The sequence below is a fragment of the Centroberyx affinis genome, unplaced genomic scaffold (assembly GCF_046629955.1).
Source record: "Centroberyx affinis isolate AG114_WGS23_722 - 3 ecotype Tasmania unplaced genomic scaffold, CSIRO-AGI_Caff_v1 ptg003944l_1, whole genome shotgun sequence".
Taxonomy (NCBI): Eukaryota; Metazoa; Chordata; class Actinopteri; order Beryciformes; family Berycidae; genus Centroberyx; species Centroberyx affinis.
Window position 1 is genome coordinate 166,454 of NW_027281770.1, and position 16,481 is coordinate 182,934.

At 46.6% G+C, this 16,481-nt stretch overlaps 1 protein-coding gene across 1 annotated transcript in view; it reads right to left on the bottom strand.

Annotated features, from left to right (window-relative positions):
• The window catches only part of LOC139663173 (cadherin-24), a 66,299-nt gene extending 50,150 nt beyond the window's left edge, over nucleotides 1-16,149 (bottom strand). The window contains 2 exon segments of the mRNA XM_071541739.1: nucleotides 2,285-2,579; nucleotides 16,021-16,149. Of these exon segments, the coding sequence (XP_071397840.1) occupies nucleotides 2,285-2,579; nucleotides 16,021-16,125 (400 nt within the window). The 5' untranslated portion in view covers nucleotides 16,126-16,149.
• Between the last annotated feature and the right edge of the window lie 332 nt (nucleotides 16,150-16,481).

A 16,481-nucleotide genomic window follows, 5' to 3' on the forward strand; every position in this document is an offset into this window, starting at 1 on the left:
TTATCAGTACCAGTAGGCTGAATAAAGTTATTGGGATATCACATGCAGTATGCAGGAACCGGTCTTTCCTCGTAAACAAACTCTCACACGCTCTTACATCATATTCTGAAAACTACAGTCATCCATGCATTGAAGCTACCTAAAAAGAGTGGCAGGTTTTCCCCACCATCCCCGACCCATTTTATAATTCCGCTTGACGAAGGCCAGGAAGGACTGCATAAAACATGGTCATACAAGTTGAATGGAACCCTGGCAGGCAGCATTGTCGTGGGAGGGGGCATGATGTGGTTTGATGGCGGTGTAGAGGTGCTTTCTTGTGCCCACCTTGTTGGAAAAACAAACACCGGCTCAGCTGAAATTGTAACTGCGCGCGTGTCACAACCCAGTGTGTGAGTTCAAGCCACATTAACACGCTCACAGTAATCGGCGTACGAGTTCATGTCCCGGTTAAGGTCTTTTTCAGTGTGTTAGTGTTAGAGGTTTTGAAGCCCAATTCCAACATTTTTTTTAGTGAAGCTGCCAATGACTTATATTTTGTGCCAATGCTCAATATCTTTAAATGTGACCATTTTCATGCCCAAAAAATTCTAAAAATCACAAGGATTCAGTGTTTCCCCCAGAGTATTATTCTTGGCAAGATTGGAAAAAGCCTCTGAAACAGCATTTAGACCGGCATGTGACTGTAAACTTGCCACTAAAACCCATATTAACAAAATTAATTTAGTTGGGTTGCAGCTCCTTATGCCAAAGTCAGGAATGATTGTACTGGAATGATTTCAGCCATCTGAAATAATAATAATAATAAAACATTTTGACTAGCTGTGGTCAGGAAGGAACCTCCTTCATGTTGAAGCTTGACAGCAATGACTGGCTGATATTTGATTTTTAATTAACAAACAGATATATCGCTATAACCCTAGTTTCTATGCAGCTTCAATAACACACTTTCAAATATCCCTGTATCAATGTATCAGAATCTCTACCTACCTGCGTTCTCCCACCCATGATTTAACTGTAAGTAATAGAGTTTCAATTATTCTGAAAGATGCTGGTCCCACTTCTGAGATTTTCTTCACCCTTTTGACAAATAACCTAATTTTAGAATCAGTCCTGCTGTTAGCTATCCTTAATAACAGTCATCACCAATGCAAGGCGACAGTTGCTAGGAGGGCCATAAATCAACCGAGTTTCATCTCTACTCCAGAAGTGAGAGGAGCTGGAGTTTCTCATAGCTGGGTAAAGAGCTTATCTGGGTTACTGTAAATGTTATATAGCGTTTACATGTGCCAGCAGCTCATAAACTGAAAACCTCAATCTTGAGTACCTTGAATATTAAGTGAATATGAACATCTGTGTAAATGTAGGCAAGAGCCGGCGGTTCTAAACGCCGTATCCTGTTTGCAACAATCCAAAATGCCCTTGCTATGAGAGACCTGGATAAGGTGCTGGGATATTCCGATATTATCCAGGATTTTGATGCATGTAAACATGTTATTTCATTTCCCACTGGGCTCAATTTTGCATAGTGGGTAAAGTTATTCGATCAAAACATCGCAGTAAGCCTTTGTACCTCCGGGTCTTCTCACTTCTGGAGTGAATTTGAAACTAAACTGCGTCATTCTGTCATGAAAGAGATGAATATTCTCTGTTGTGTGGATGGCAGATGGCATCGCAGTAGCAATTTATTTAAGGTATTTGTGTACTACTGAGCCAAGTCACGTCACGATGGAAAGTTATGAAGATCATATTACAGGACATTTTTCAGTATAGTTGCAACTGGCATATAGGCAAGAATTTTGTTTCTCAGTGGGTACATGGATACATGCAGTCACACATAAATAAAAAATGACTTCTGCCTTTTTAGCCTATTCTGACTATCATACCATACCTATTATGCCACAAAAATTACAAGAAATATATATATATTTTCTTGTATTTTTCTATCAAAATCTCTTTAGGTTTACTTGGAAAATGGAAAATCTTTAGTGGTGACGTCATTGTGTACCAGGAGTCAAACTTAAAAATTTCAACCAATAAAACATCACAGATTTTCCGCCCCTCCCATCAAATAAAACGGCCTCTCGCTCCCTAACTGAATCTCAGTGGTTTACATTTTTGAATGATCCCTTCTCGCATCATGTCCCGCCCTATTATCCTATATGTCAAGAAAAACATCTCATTAAGGACTGTGACTTTAACTGGGATATGAGGATCTGCATGCAAGCATAGCCATTGGTGACTCAAACCCACCTACCCCCCCCATTTCCCACCCTGCTTGCAGTACCTATATTGGCCATCTCAGGCACGGTGGCAGTGTAGGGGCCTTCATCGAAGACGGGCGGGTTGTCGTTGATGTCCTGCACCCGAATGATGAACTGTGACGAGGGCTCCAGGGCGCGCTCCGTCTGCCGGTCGGTGGCCGTGGCGATGAGACGGTACTCGTCCTTCTCCTCACGGTCCAGCGGCTTGGTGACGTGGATGTTGCCCGTCTTCTCATCGATCACGAAGACGGAGCCCGCCCCCTCGCCTCGCAGCACGTACTTGGTGCGTCCATCATTCCTGTCCATGTCGGTGTGGAGCTGGGAGAGAGGGGATGGGGGGAGGAGGAGGAGGAGGGGAGGGAAGGGAAGGGAAGGGGAATGAGAAAGGAAGGAAGGAAGAAAGACGGGCAGAAAGAAAGCGAAGGAAGGAAGCCGTGGGGGGAGAGAGAGGGAGCGGAGAGGTAAGAGAGAGACAAAAAGAGTGGGGAAGAAAGAGAGGAGACGCAAACACCAGTTAAAAATTAAGTTTGTTTTTTGAGATAGGCAGCGAAGACAAAACAAGGAGATTATCCACTGCATGCCTCGAGGATATAATGCATTTAAACAGAGAAAATACAGACATTCAGAATGCCGCTCTCTCTCGCTCTCACTTTCCCCTGCTCTCTGTCTCATCTCTCCATTCCTACAGGGTAGCCGTTATGAACCAGGATCTCCTTAATCTCAATGATATCCTGAACACATGCTCTCCTGCTCTCTCTTAAAGCTTCTGCTCACTTCCCCAGCAGCTGCGGATAGTGCGAGGCGACTCGTCTGCTCGCACACAGCGCACCGGCTATTTAATGAAAGCACCAAATCAAAGGAATAATGAACAGTAGGCCAATCAATTATTCCCTAACTAAAAGGTGTGTGTGAGGGAGAGTGGAGGGGTGCATGGCAGTGGAACATGCCGTATCGATCATGCCCCAGTGTTGAGCTTTATTGGATCAGCGCCTGGCGGGATAGCGGAGCAGCAGAGCGGCTAGTGTCCTCTCATGCAGGGAGAGGTAATATCAGGGAAGGCCCCACACCGTCCTCTGTCCCCAGCCAGAGAGCCAAGCCAGCGGGACGCGCCCGGCACATCAACATTCAATCTCATTACCCTGCACCTACGTGGCTCGAATAGCAACCGTGACAAAAAAACAGAGTGCTAAATTAGCCCCCGCTCCCAAGAAAGTGTGACATTGCGACTTTAAACGGAGGGAAAAAGCGAGCGCCGGCTGGGGAGGGGATGGGATGGGGGGATGGCTCGGGAAAGCATTGTTGCGTGGCAACAGCTAAGCACATTTGCTAAATGAAATGAGAATGGATACTTTGAATCGAAATATTCATTTACTTTGAGGACAGCCATTTTTCAAGGGGGGAAATAGCCTGGTTACGCCGGCCTCCTGGAGGGTAAACGATAAGCATGGGTGTTGACAGGGCTGTTTATACCTAAGAAAGCAATCACAAGTTCACACCGTCTGAAAAGTTGAAACCTAAATGCAGCAGGCAGTCAAAAAGTTAAACAACGCCTCACCTTCAAAAGATCCCTTTATTTAAATGACCATGCAAATTGTAAAATCTGAAAGCACTCCAGCCGACAGAGAGAGTGAGTGCTGTGGGAGGGCAGGAAGCACTTAGGAAACTGGAAATAGACCTGAGTGACTGCTAACTGCTTTCCTCTGTTACCATGCACTGCTTATGTGACTGAGGGGTTCCACACCCACTTTCATCAGCTATCCCCAAAATAGCCTTAGCATGTTCAAGCTAGCTCTAGCTCTGTATGTTTTATATTTGCAGACCATAGTGCAGTAGTTCAAACTGTATTTGAGGTCTATTCATAGTATTCCCACGATGTCACATATTTCCTACCATGATGCCTTATAATATAGACAGCTCATTAGCTGTGGCTGTCATTTGTTGTTAATTCATTACAATCACCTGTTATTTTCCTACCAAGATGGCCGTGTGGTGATGTAACAGAATACTATGAACACCCAAACATTTCCTTGAGTCTGCCACAAGCGCCACCTGAACACAGTTATAGCTTTTGGTGCAGCTCCAAACAGTTTCATTGTTGCAGCCAAGCTCACTCAGGTTCGATTAAAGGCAAGCGTTTGTGAGAACATTGTGACCAACACCTACTGAGTTTACTCTTGCACTCATGCTCCATCTTAAATGGTGACCGGCTGGGGCCAGTTGGCCAAAACACCCGGCTGGTCAGGGCCACCGGGGGAACCGGGTTCCTCGCTCCTCTTAACGAAGAGCCATTAACAATCAAAGTCTTAACGGCCCCGCGGCTTAACGAGGGGACTTAACGAGCTCCTTAATGAAGCCCCGGCCATCATTACCACAGTGAGAGGTGGCAGCTCTGATGAAAGCACTGCTCAGAGCCACGCTGGAGCAGAAGAGCCCAGCCTAAAGAAACCAAATCCATTTAAGGTTGACCTCTCACCCTTATCTGTCCCTCAGCAATACATCTGAAAGATTGATAGGAAAGTATAACAATTAAGACTAACTTTTATTTGCCAGATATTATGGCTATGGATATTTTACGGCTACAGATGTGGCACAGGTTTATAGCGTCTTTCAACCAACCATCATTGCGGGAATATATCCTAACAATATTATGACACAACTGGCCATCACCATATTTCACATCCGCTTAACGTGAATAATATGACATCTCATAACGCCCACATTTCATATCCCTCTGATAGAACATCAAATATATCAAGAGCCAAACAATATGAAGCCACTGGCCACAAAAGCCAAATTTACCGATGTGTCACCTCTGCAGGGAGAGTGATTTGAGTCTGATAAGATGCCATTTCCATTTTCCCTGCCGCCTGTTGTGTATGCAACACCCAGTCTCCCCAGACTCCTAAATCTCTTCAATTACTTATATTATCATAAGGTAATATGCTTATACTCATATACTCAATTTCACATTTTTGCAATAACCATAAATCATGAAGCGAGGGAAAAGGCACTCTGTGCCAACCTCTAAATCACTTAAATAACTTATACCCCCGTATACTCAATTTCACATTTCTGCCGCACAATAAATCATAAAAACACCAGGAAAATATGTTTTTTTTTCCACAGCTGTGCATTAGCCTAATGAATGTGGATGTTTTCCCCCACAGATTCAGTGTGTCTATGTGTGTGTGTGTGCTGTATATGCATGTGTGAGGCTAAAGTGGTGGTGAGGTTACAGTAGCAGGGAGAATGACAGCATGTGGAAAATCGGGTGTCAACTCACGTAAAATAGTGAAAGCGTGGAGCGGGGCCCCGCGATTGGCAGCCAGCTCCAGCTCCCCTAATACACCAGGGAGAGCGTTCAAAGGCATGCAGGCAGGTGTGAGGATATCCCTCCATCTCTCCCCTGCAAGCCTGTGGAGGAGAGGAGCCTATTCATCTTCTGCGCGGCGACTTCAAAAGAATCGCGGGGCCCGGGACCGCTGCGAGCCACCGCGCCCCAGCCGGCCAATCAAATTCCGCGACGGGGCAGGGCGGAGGGATCGCCGGGGGGCTGGGACCGAGCCAGCGCTTTCATATCAGCCAGAGGGAGTCAAGGAGGGCAGAGGGGAGAGGGTCAGCCAATCGATTTGGAGCCGGCCCACCGGTTCACAGCGGCGTCTGAAGAAACAGCCTGATCAGGGGATACGGCGGCTAAAATTAATTTGGGACAGGGCCCATATGAGTTCAGAGAGCCCGTTTGAAATGAAACCAGGCCTTGTGGCCGGCTCACCTACCACTGAGATATCTGCAGGTCTGCCTGTGGGTGTGTGTGTGAGTGTGTGTGTGTGTGTGTGTGAGTGTTTGTTTGTGTGTGTGTGTGTGTGTGTGTGTGTGTGTGTGTGTTTGAGGTGTATGTGCTGTACTTCACAGTTTTAGCAATGGTCTTTTATGTGTGTGTCTGTGCATGTGTGTGTGTGTGTGTGTGTATTTGAGGTGTATGTGTTGTACTTGACCATTTTAGAAAGTCTTTCTGTGTTTTCATGTGTGTATGTGTGTGTGTGTGTGTGTGTGTGAGAGAGAGTGTGAGCATCTGTGTGTGTGTGTTTAAGGTGTAGGTGCTATACTATATGTCACCATTTTAACAACAGTGTTTCTGTGTGGGTGTGTGTGTGTGTGCGTGTTTGAGGTGTAAGTGCTGTACTTCACAATTTTAGCAATAGTATTTTTTTGTGTGTGTGTGTGTGTGTGTGTGTGTGTGTGTTTTTGAGGTGTATGTGCTGTATGACCATTTTAGAAATAGTCTTTCTGTGTTTTTGTGTGTGTGTGAGGTGTACGTGCAATACTACACATGACCATTTTAACATCAGTCTTTCCGTGTGTGTGTGTGTGTGTGTGTGTGTGTGTGTGTGTGTGTGTGTGTGTGTGTGTGTGTGTGTGTGTGTGTGTGTGTGTGTGTGTGTGTGTGTGTGTGTGTGTGTCACTGTTGGCCACAGTCATTTTAAAGACGAAGTCTAATGACTCTGGGTCTCTTACCGCCTTGGCTGAACCTCCTCTTGGCACACCCACTGCACAGACTGGACAAGAAGCCAAGGCGTGACTAAGACTGTGTGTGTGTATGTGTGTGTGTGTGTGTGTGTGTGTGTGTGTGTGTGTGTCTATGTTTGCCTGTACGAGTGCCTCCGGTGCCTGACCTGGAGAGAGAAGAAGCAGCTGAGAGTCTGGAGTGGTAATAGAGCACAGCGCGGAGCCGGGGCCAACATCTACACACTGACTAATAATTAAAGTCAACAACTCTATGGGCTGGCTGTGATCGGGCCTGCCACCATCAGATGTCTTCCCTCGCTCTCCCATCTGGATAGCACCGGATCCCCATCTGGCCCCCAGGGGAGCAAGCTACAACACACACCTACACACAAACACACACAAATTATTCTCAGTGTTTTTTTAACCCACGTGTAGAAGTAGATGGGTGGGGTTTACTGCATCAGGACAGTTCAGATTTTATCAAATAAGTCATCAATCACACAAAAGTATTCCAAATTGACTTCCAACTACTTTCTCCCGGTAATAACTGTAATGTCCTACATTGTTTCACCCTTAAGTACGCTAAAACAAACCACAAAAAGTATTTGCAAATGCTGTTTGACCCGTGCATCCACATGCATGCAAATACCTGCACTCTCATGCGAATACTCCACTCTCTTCTCTAATCAATGCAGACACACACACGCGCGCACACACCTACAAATTATGCAGAAGCACTCTCACACACACAAAAAAAGCCGCAGAAACAGAAACCAGCCAGCCTCTGAGGAGTGCTTTCAACTTCAGAAGGCAGACCTTTGTACTGTGACAAGGTTTAAATTCTGTCTGAACTTTCAATCAAACCTATTCTTACAGTGAATGTGGGGGAGAAAAGAAAAAACACACCCTTTTGTTCTGCGCGCTCTGTAAAATGTCAGATGTTACCAAAAACAATCTATTCTCTGTCTGTGTATTTGTCTTACAGCGGGGCCTGGTTTAAATGTGTCATGAGGACCAGGAGTTAATTGTTTAGCATTGATCCAGCATTGATCCGGCATTGAAGTCTGGTTAGTGTCGATCTCCTCTTTAATTCGGTTGTGGCGTGGACATGTTGCCCTGTTCTTGTTTGATCTAATTCGGTCTGTCTCTGGAGGGCACACTGTGTGGCCTCCCTCCCCCACACACACACACACCCACCCACACACACACACACACTCCAGAAACCCTCTCTGTCTCACACACTTCCCTAATGGAACATTTATTATTCATCATTATTAGACTTTTCCTTTAGCACCAAGCTGTTCAATACATCTCGCCACTGTTCCCGTCCTCCGCAATACATTATTCAGGACAAAACTGTGCTTTTAGCCTCAGAGTATGCAAATCCCGCTTTTGATTATCATAATGAGCTGATATACGAGAGGGAGAGTGTGTGGTGGCTCGTCGGGTGATTGTTTGTGCTTTATTGCCGCTGTGTCCCGCTCCGGCGGCGTATACTTCACATCGTATTTTTAGCCGAGGGAGACGAGCTCAGAAAAGGCCACTGGAGGCTTAACTCACTGCTGTACATTTAAAGGGCAAATCGCCCACATATATGCCAGTGTGTGCCAGTGCCAAGAGGAATGCCTTTTACCACTGGGACCAGCGTGTGTGTGTGTGTAAAAGAGAAAGAGTGTGCAATAATGAAAGGGAATTTCAAGCACTGTTTGAACGTTGCTATTGCCTTTCTCATTAGTTTAGTTAGTAGTTAAGGGGGTTTTTTTTTGGAAAGGGGGTTATTGATATATGAAATCTGGCACAGGCTGTGAGGGACTAAGATGTGTAGAGGAAGGTATGGGCACACAGCAGGCATCATTGAAACACACAACTTTTTACAAAGCCAGGGATTATAGACAACTGTGCTTGCATGTGTGCGTGCGGTTATATATTTTAGAGAGTATATATGTATAGCAGTGTGCGTTTATGAATATATGAATACAATTCAATTATCTCCCAGCATGTGTGTGTGGTAGGCACATCTCTCAGTGTGCGGTGTAAATGAACCCGTGTGTCAGTAAGATCCTCTGCTCTCTTTCCTCTCTGTTCCCTCCTCTCCTGCTTCTTCCACTCCCATCCTCCCATCCCATCCCATCACTCCTGACTTCTCCTCCCCTCCTGTGCCACCTATCACCCGTGCGCTCCCTTGTCCCCCGGCCTCCTGCTCCCCTCATCCCGACCCTCCCCTCTTCTCATGATCTCCCCTCGCCCTGGGACCTCCCCTCTTCTACAGCTTAGTCTCTTCCCTCTGTTCCGTGTCCTCCTCTCCTGCATAGAGGCTTTGGAGTTGCATCGCAAATCTCTGTGCGACTATGGCAAGCACCGTCACCGCCACGTCCAATTGCTGTGCACAAATAACTGCTAATCAGCCAGAAGAGACTAGGTTTACGCGTTCAGATGAGACATGAGTAAGAAGCAAAGCTTTGAAACAGACTTCAATAGAGCCATTGCCCAGACATGGGGAGACGATGCACCCCATGAATGGGATGTAGATAGTATAATCTCCCAGGTGGGGGAGCGCAGTATGACAGCAACACACAAAGAGGCAGGTAAAAGTAAATAAACAATGCTGCCATTTGTGATTGATTCCCAAGAGAGTGCAGGAGGGCGTGAGCATGCTAAGGCTTAGCTGTTTGGATGAGAAGTAATTATGAAAGACCAATGGGGATGTAGTCTTCTCACAGTTTAAAGGGATAATAAATAGTGAATGAAAGAGAGAGGAGGGATAGATGCCTGAAGGGAGGTAGCCTCCCCGAATTAACTTCTGCTAAGCTTCATATGTAAGCCTGGGCAAGAAAAAGAGAGGTACCTCAAAGAGACTGTTGTGGTGTGGTCATCATTGTATAACGCCCTGTTGTCGGGTCTTGATTCACCCTATTTTTGCAGTAATGACCAGCTCCCTGTATATCCTGTTTATTGTATGAGACATTAGTAATTTGACACAAATTATTGATTTAAAATGGTATTACAAGCTTTTATTACAAGCTAAGCTTCTTTTTGGCACCAGGTGTTGCAAATTAATTTGATTAGAAATCAACAAAACTCACCAGACTTCTTGAAAATAACAGACCGCAGAATGTGTTCAACACAGCAATGTACAAGTGAATAGTCTGACAAGATTTGTTGTGTCTTTAGAGTGCTATCTTATCTTATCTTATCTTATCTACAACACAAGTTGTAGCTTGAGAAGCGTCAGCTCAGTTGATCTAAACACACAACTGGTTTATGGCATTGATAGCTAGCTAACTAGCTAGCAAACTAATTTTGCAAACATTAACGTTAACATTGAACTCCTAGCCACTAATAACTATTAGCTATAGTGTGCAAATCAGATGTGTTTACAACAACACAGTGACGATTAGCTAACCAGATACTATGATTAGCTAGCTAACAAGCTGACCTAACCGATCAGATGTAGCCTATCAGTGGCAACACGATCAGTTCCCAGTCAAAAGCAATACAGAAATGAATCACTATGTCTGTTCAATTCTGTTGGGATGTCACAAGTTTTGAAACGCAGTCAGCTGTTCACAGCCATTGTTGCCCTAGAGCCGTGGACCTCTATGGCCGCCAGAGGGTACGTCACATCACCTGAAAGCCCTCTATACCTTCCTCTCCTCTCCTCTCGCTCCATGTCATGTGCCGTCCCTTCTTCTACAGTCTCCTCTCCTATCCCGTGCCCTCCGCTCCCTGACACGCGGGCTCCTCCAGGGCCCCGGGGAGAAGCGAAGCGAACGGCCGGGGCCTCGGCTCGCCGGACTATACGCATAAATATTAGCTCAAGGTCACGGTCGCGGAGCTCACACTGGGCCATGCATAATCATGAGTTCAACCCCTGCGCAGCCCCTTCGCTTCACATATTCGCCGCGTCATATCACCGCACGAGTGCTGCTCCAGTGATATCACTTAAACACACCAACGCTCCACATCTCACAATTGGCATGGTTAACCTTGACGGGTTAACTTTGGCGATAACGCAAGTATGAACGGACACGTCGATGTTATTACGTCACCTGGGGTTGTTGAGGTTATCCACGCAATTTCGAGGGTTATCTAAGAGGTTATTCTTTCACTTTACGTTTAAAATGGTGTAGCTGCATTCTAAGAAGTCTGTAAGCGCTTCCGTACACTCCCACGGATAAAGCACTGCCATTCTCACATCCAGGAGGGCTGACGCTTTAAATTCAGATGCTCGCTTTGCTGATTTGTTCGACATTATCCCGAGATGAAACACCGGCTATGAAGAGAGAAGGGAGATTGGAAGTAAAGGAGAGAAAGGCATGCTGTGTTCCCTTTGAATTCCATCTTTAATAGACTCCACAGTTTCTCCCCCCTTCTCCCCTCTCCTTCCCCTTGTAGCCCTTTTCTCCTCAGTCATTCCCTCTATCTCTTGGTGTCTCCATCTGATCCTGCACCCACCCGGCATAGAGGCACTTCTGAATGCGGGTCTCCGCGGGGGTTTGCAATAAAATGGTATTTAACTGCTTTCACCATTCTCTCGCTCCTTTGCGCGCCCCGCACTCGTCTCATCCTTGTTCTTTATTTCCGCCGTGTACACCCTGCCTCTCCCTCCCTTGATGCCCTGGATTCCCGGCTGCCTCTTTTCATCGCCCTCCCTCTCCCTCTCCCTCTCCCTCTCTCTCTCTGGTCTGTCTTCCCTCAGCTCGCTTCGGGGCTGACGGGCTGTGAGGTCAGCCTTAGAAACGTGTGTGATCTCTCACTTCTTCCCCTCCTCTCTTTCTCTTAACTGCCTCACACGTTCTTCCCCTCCGCCAGTTGTAAGCCATTAACCTTTCCTCACTTTCCTCCGCTCTCGTTTTTTTTTCCACCCCACCCCCCCCGCTCTGCATATCCACATCCCATTAACACTGCCCTTGCTGTACTGTACATCCCCTCCCTCTCTCTTTTTTTAACGTCTCATACACCAATTCTCTCCCTGTTCTTTGTTTTTATTCTGACCCTTTTTCCTCCCAAATCATCTCCCTCTCTCTCTCTCTCTCTCTCCCTGTATCGCAATCCCCCCCCCCCCCCCCGTCCCTCTCCCTCCCTGCCTCCCTCCATCGCTGTAGTCAGTCTCTAATTGCTGTCTCACCCCTGCTGCGCTCGGACCCGGAGGCTAAATGATTCCTACAGGGAGAGTAAGAGTTGAAAACACAAAGCTGTTTTGGTGACGAGACATTTTCTTTTCTTTTTTTTGGGGGGGGGGGGGTCGTTATTGATGAGTTCCCTGTCAGAAGGTGTGTGTGTGTACCGTTACTGTCGGCCCCCTATTGGCATTCTCTTTCTCTGTGTGTCTCTCTCTTCCCCTCCTCCTCCTCCTCCTCCTCCCCTCAGTCTATCTGCCTCATAATGGCTCCTTTTATGTGTGTAGTGTTATTTGTGACTTTGAAGCAGCACTTGCAACATTTTTTGTTTTGTGTGTGTGTGTGTGTGCACCTCATAATGTGTTTATGCGCCCACAGTCAGAGTATATGTGTTTTTACAAATTGGACTCCCAAATTTGTGTTTACAAGTGTTTGTGTGTTTATCAGCGTGCATAATATAATGCTTGTATGTGTGGTGAGTGTTTTTGCGTGTGTGTGTGTGTGTGTGTGTTCTTTTCCAATGTTACCCACAGACTTACATCAACGTGTCGACCTGCATTCAAGTCAAGGGGAGAAAGTTAAGCATGTGGTTACAGCCAGTAAGAAATGGGCTCCGGCAGAGTGAGAGCCAGAGGAAAACACACACACACACTCACACACAACTACTTAAATTCCTGTGGCAGCCTCCTTCTCGTCCTTGCATCACACTGCCAACTTCCTGCTAGCGCTTTCACAATATCTCTCACACACACACACAGAGGTTTGCACCCACCGGCATCGCACACAGGCGCAGCAGTTATCAATAACGGAGTGGTCAATACCCGTGTTATTTATATATCTTCAAAAGCCTCCGGGCTGCACCAATCTTTTAACTGCGCTTTGCAGAGCAATTCCAGGCAGTGAATGTTAATGAGCATTCAGCATAATATGAATGCTAATCATGTGCTACTTAGGGAATTGGACAGTATTGTTTAGCTTGTCAAAAGCTCAAACTATTTAAGGTTTAACATTCATGTCTGCGGGTTTTGTATCGCGCTCCAGTGTGGATGCCATGTGTGGTAAAAGCAATAATGTTAATTGTGTACTACAGGCATATTTCACCGCGTATGAATTATGTATGTCCGTGCCGATGTTAATGATATGCTATGATGAAATCTAGCCCGGGTCCATTTCCTGTTGCACTCTCGAATTACATATGCGCGTTCGCTAACTAGCTAGGTAGCGAGCACGCGTAAGTTATTATACAGGTGAAGCGGGGCAAGACGGAGATGTCGGAATCTCCTCGGAAAGAGGGAGGGAGTGTGTCACGTTTTCTTCCCGCATGAGGTGTTAAGGAGTTTGCATTTCAAGAGGAGAGGGGGGGTGGGGTAAGAGGGGGGAGGGCTAATCAGAAAGGGGTGTATTTTTTTTTATTTTTAATCCCGGCTCTGCTGAGACGCCTTTTCTCCTCAAGAAAAAAAAAAAATCTGTGTTTCTTTCACACTGCCTCTGCAATCACTTGAAACCCCATTACAGACCATGTGACAGCATCAATTAAATTCACAATTATTATGGGGCAGAGACACTCTGGCGTGAGAAAATATAGTAACATGGCGTAGTCTGTGTGCGTGTGCATGTGTGCGTGTGCATGTGTGCGTGTGTGCGAGAGAGAGAGCGAGAGAGAGAGTGTCTGTGTGTGTGTGTGTGTGTGTTGACAGAGAGCAGAAAACTGAGTCAGACAAACTACTACTCAAAACATTTCTTAGCCTTTTCGGCAATGCCTGTGAACCTGAACAATTCTCCCAAACGAGATACCAGAACAAACAGAAGCTCAGATCTTTGACGATGTGAAGACATTTCAAGGGCCGCTGCAACAACCGCAAATGGACAGCTGGTGACTCACAGAGTGTTTCTTTGAGCTCTCATACCCAAATGAGCTGTATTTTTGATAGCGCCGCTGACAGTTTGGGATTCAGAGAATGCGCTTATATCCCCAGAAAATCACACTGGGGGGACTGTCACTGTGTCCACAAAGTTGGCCTCTATCGTTATCAGTTCAGCAGCAGGGCCTTTGTCTCTCATTGACATCACAGATTACGGTCTTGGCTCGCGTTTCCGGCTTTGGTATTGGAGATTTATCCAGACTGTACTGTCCCGAGACCACATGAAAAACAACATGAATTATGTTACAGGGTGGATTTGGAAAGAAAGCCCAAAGTTAAATATGATATAACACCTTAAAGCGTCTATGTGCGTGTGTCTGTATCAATGTGCACACGTGTGTTTTTGCACACACAGTATACAGAAAGACAGACGTGTATGAGTCACAGGCAACAGTGTTCACAGCTGAATGAGCCTGGTTTTGGACTATGTTGTATCTGGCAGGTGGAGCTGTTCTGGCCTGTACAGTTGATTTCTCCACGCTGTCCATCACGGCTCTCTCCATTAAATCACAATCAGGTCCCTGCGAGGGAAAAACACGGCACTGCGTCCCCATTGATCTCTCTACCTATAGCACCAGCCTACATTGCAGCAGAGCAGGAGATTAAAAATTCATAAGAGTATTAAGATGTATAAGAGCATTATTCGTGTGTGTGTGTGTGTGTGTGTGTGTGTGTGTGTGTGTGTGTGTGTGTGTGCGTGTGCTGTTACCATCCAACACAGCAGGCTAGTAATCATACGGATCTCTAGCCCCACACACACACACACACACACTCACAATGGTGTTCTGGGCACACTCCAAGTGTCAGCACTATCATATGGGCATGAGTGTGCGGCCTGGCGTCGTTCCCTCCTTGAGTGCCATACAATGTGCTGGCATAAATACCTGCTTGACACAGCAGATTGGCACTAATGGCTTTACACGTGGCGCCATCTGTAAGCTGGACCGTGAGCTCTTGCATCTTCTCCATGGCCACTCAGTAATTCATTGTATTCGCTCCACTCTATCATCCGTCATAGCGCTCAGGCAAAAACGGCCAAATTAAATGTTGGCTAATTATCAGTACACTCAGGGACGCTGTTCTGTGTATGTGGGCTGCAAGCTCCTGTCTGTCTATGTACAGCTGGATATTCAAATAAATAAAAAAAACACACAAGTGCAATTTCAGGCTTTCTCTGTAGAGTGCGAAACACCTCCCACTTAGTTGGGACTTTTCACCCCTACCCGAATCCCCACCACACACACACATACTGTACACACACGCACTCTATCTCATGGCGTCCAACAGCCTGCAGCAGTCACACAGGGATCATTACTATTCATTTGCTCAGCAAACTGGCCACACAGGCTTATAAATTAGCCCATCTACCACAGCTGGGTACCAAGACAGTTGGCGCATGCTGGGGACTACGAATGCAACCATTACAGTGTGTGTCTGTGAGACACCTTCTGTCCAGGCAACGTGACCTCCTCCACGCTCATCTGCTCCGCTCTGCGAAAGGAGGGAGGGAGGGGGGCGGGGACCAGGGGCGAGACATGCCCAGTCGATGATTATAATGAATTACAGCGGCGGAGCAATAGGACTACAGCCCTCAGTGTGTTGTGCCGAGGGAAAACGCGGTGATAAATCCTGTCACACCGGGTGTAAATCAGTCCGACTGAAATAGCATTAGCGGGACCTTGTGGACCTCTGGCCGTGAGGGAGGAGAACTGACAGGTCTGACCCGCAGTCAAATGAGGGAACACTTGCACTGCTCTCGCTTTATGCCTTGGGGTGGGGATCAATGGCGGAATGAAAAAGTAAAGCCATTAATTCTCCTGGAGATGTCAATTCCCATTGGTGGACGTAGATTGGTGGTGCTCAAGACTAGCCCCTTGGGTGGATGGGATCTGGGGCTTTTGTTGTGCCTCAGTACACCATTGATTCATTGAACTTTTTATGGGCAACTGGAAGGCATCACAGCACACTGGGCCAATGTAAATCAATTCCAATTGAAGGTTCATGACAATGCAGAATATAACTTGCAGCTTGACTGAGGGGTGAGCTTATGCAAACCACTACTGGTGTAAGACACGTACCTGGGAGAAGGACCTGAGGTGAAATAAGTCATGTAAGAGACTTGAAACAGAGTCTTAAATATTCATAAAACATTCATAAAATAGTTCACAGCCCTTGTAAATGATTCATGCAGATTTTTTTTTTGCCTCTTACCCGTCCGATGAGCACAGGTTCAGGCCCGGCGTACTCTTCGATCACGAAGAACTGGTTCCAGATCCAGCTCCGTCTGCTGCGTGAGCGAGACCCCTTCCTTTCCATATGATCAAGCGGCTCCTCTTCCTCCTCTGGCTCCGCTTCTTCGAACACAAGGCCCGTTTTCCCGTTTCCTGGTTGGGGATCGACATCCTTCGCCCCGCTGTCTACCGCATCCCGGCCCCATTCGGCGCCCGGGCGGAGCCTCAGGATGTGACTGCTGTTGACAGGTTTGGCGTCTTCATCTTTAGGGTACTGAGCTGTGCTGGGTTCTGCCTGAGCAGAGTGAACTGACTCTTTTAATGGGTCTCTGTGGGAATCCGCCACTCTATTCCCCGGTCTTACTCCCAGGGGTTGCAGTGTCAGCACAGATGGAGGCGAATCATTTGTTTGAGAAGGAACGTACAGCGGGAGATGTTTAG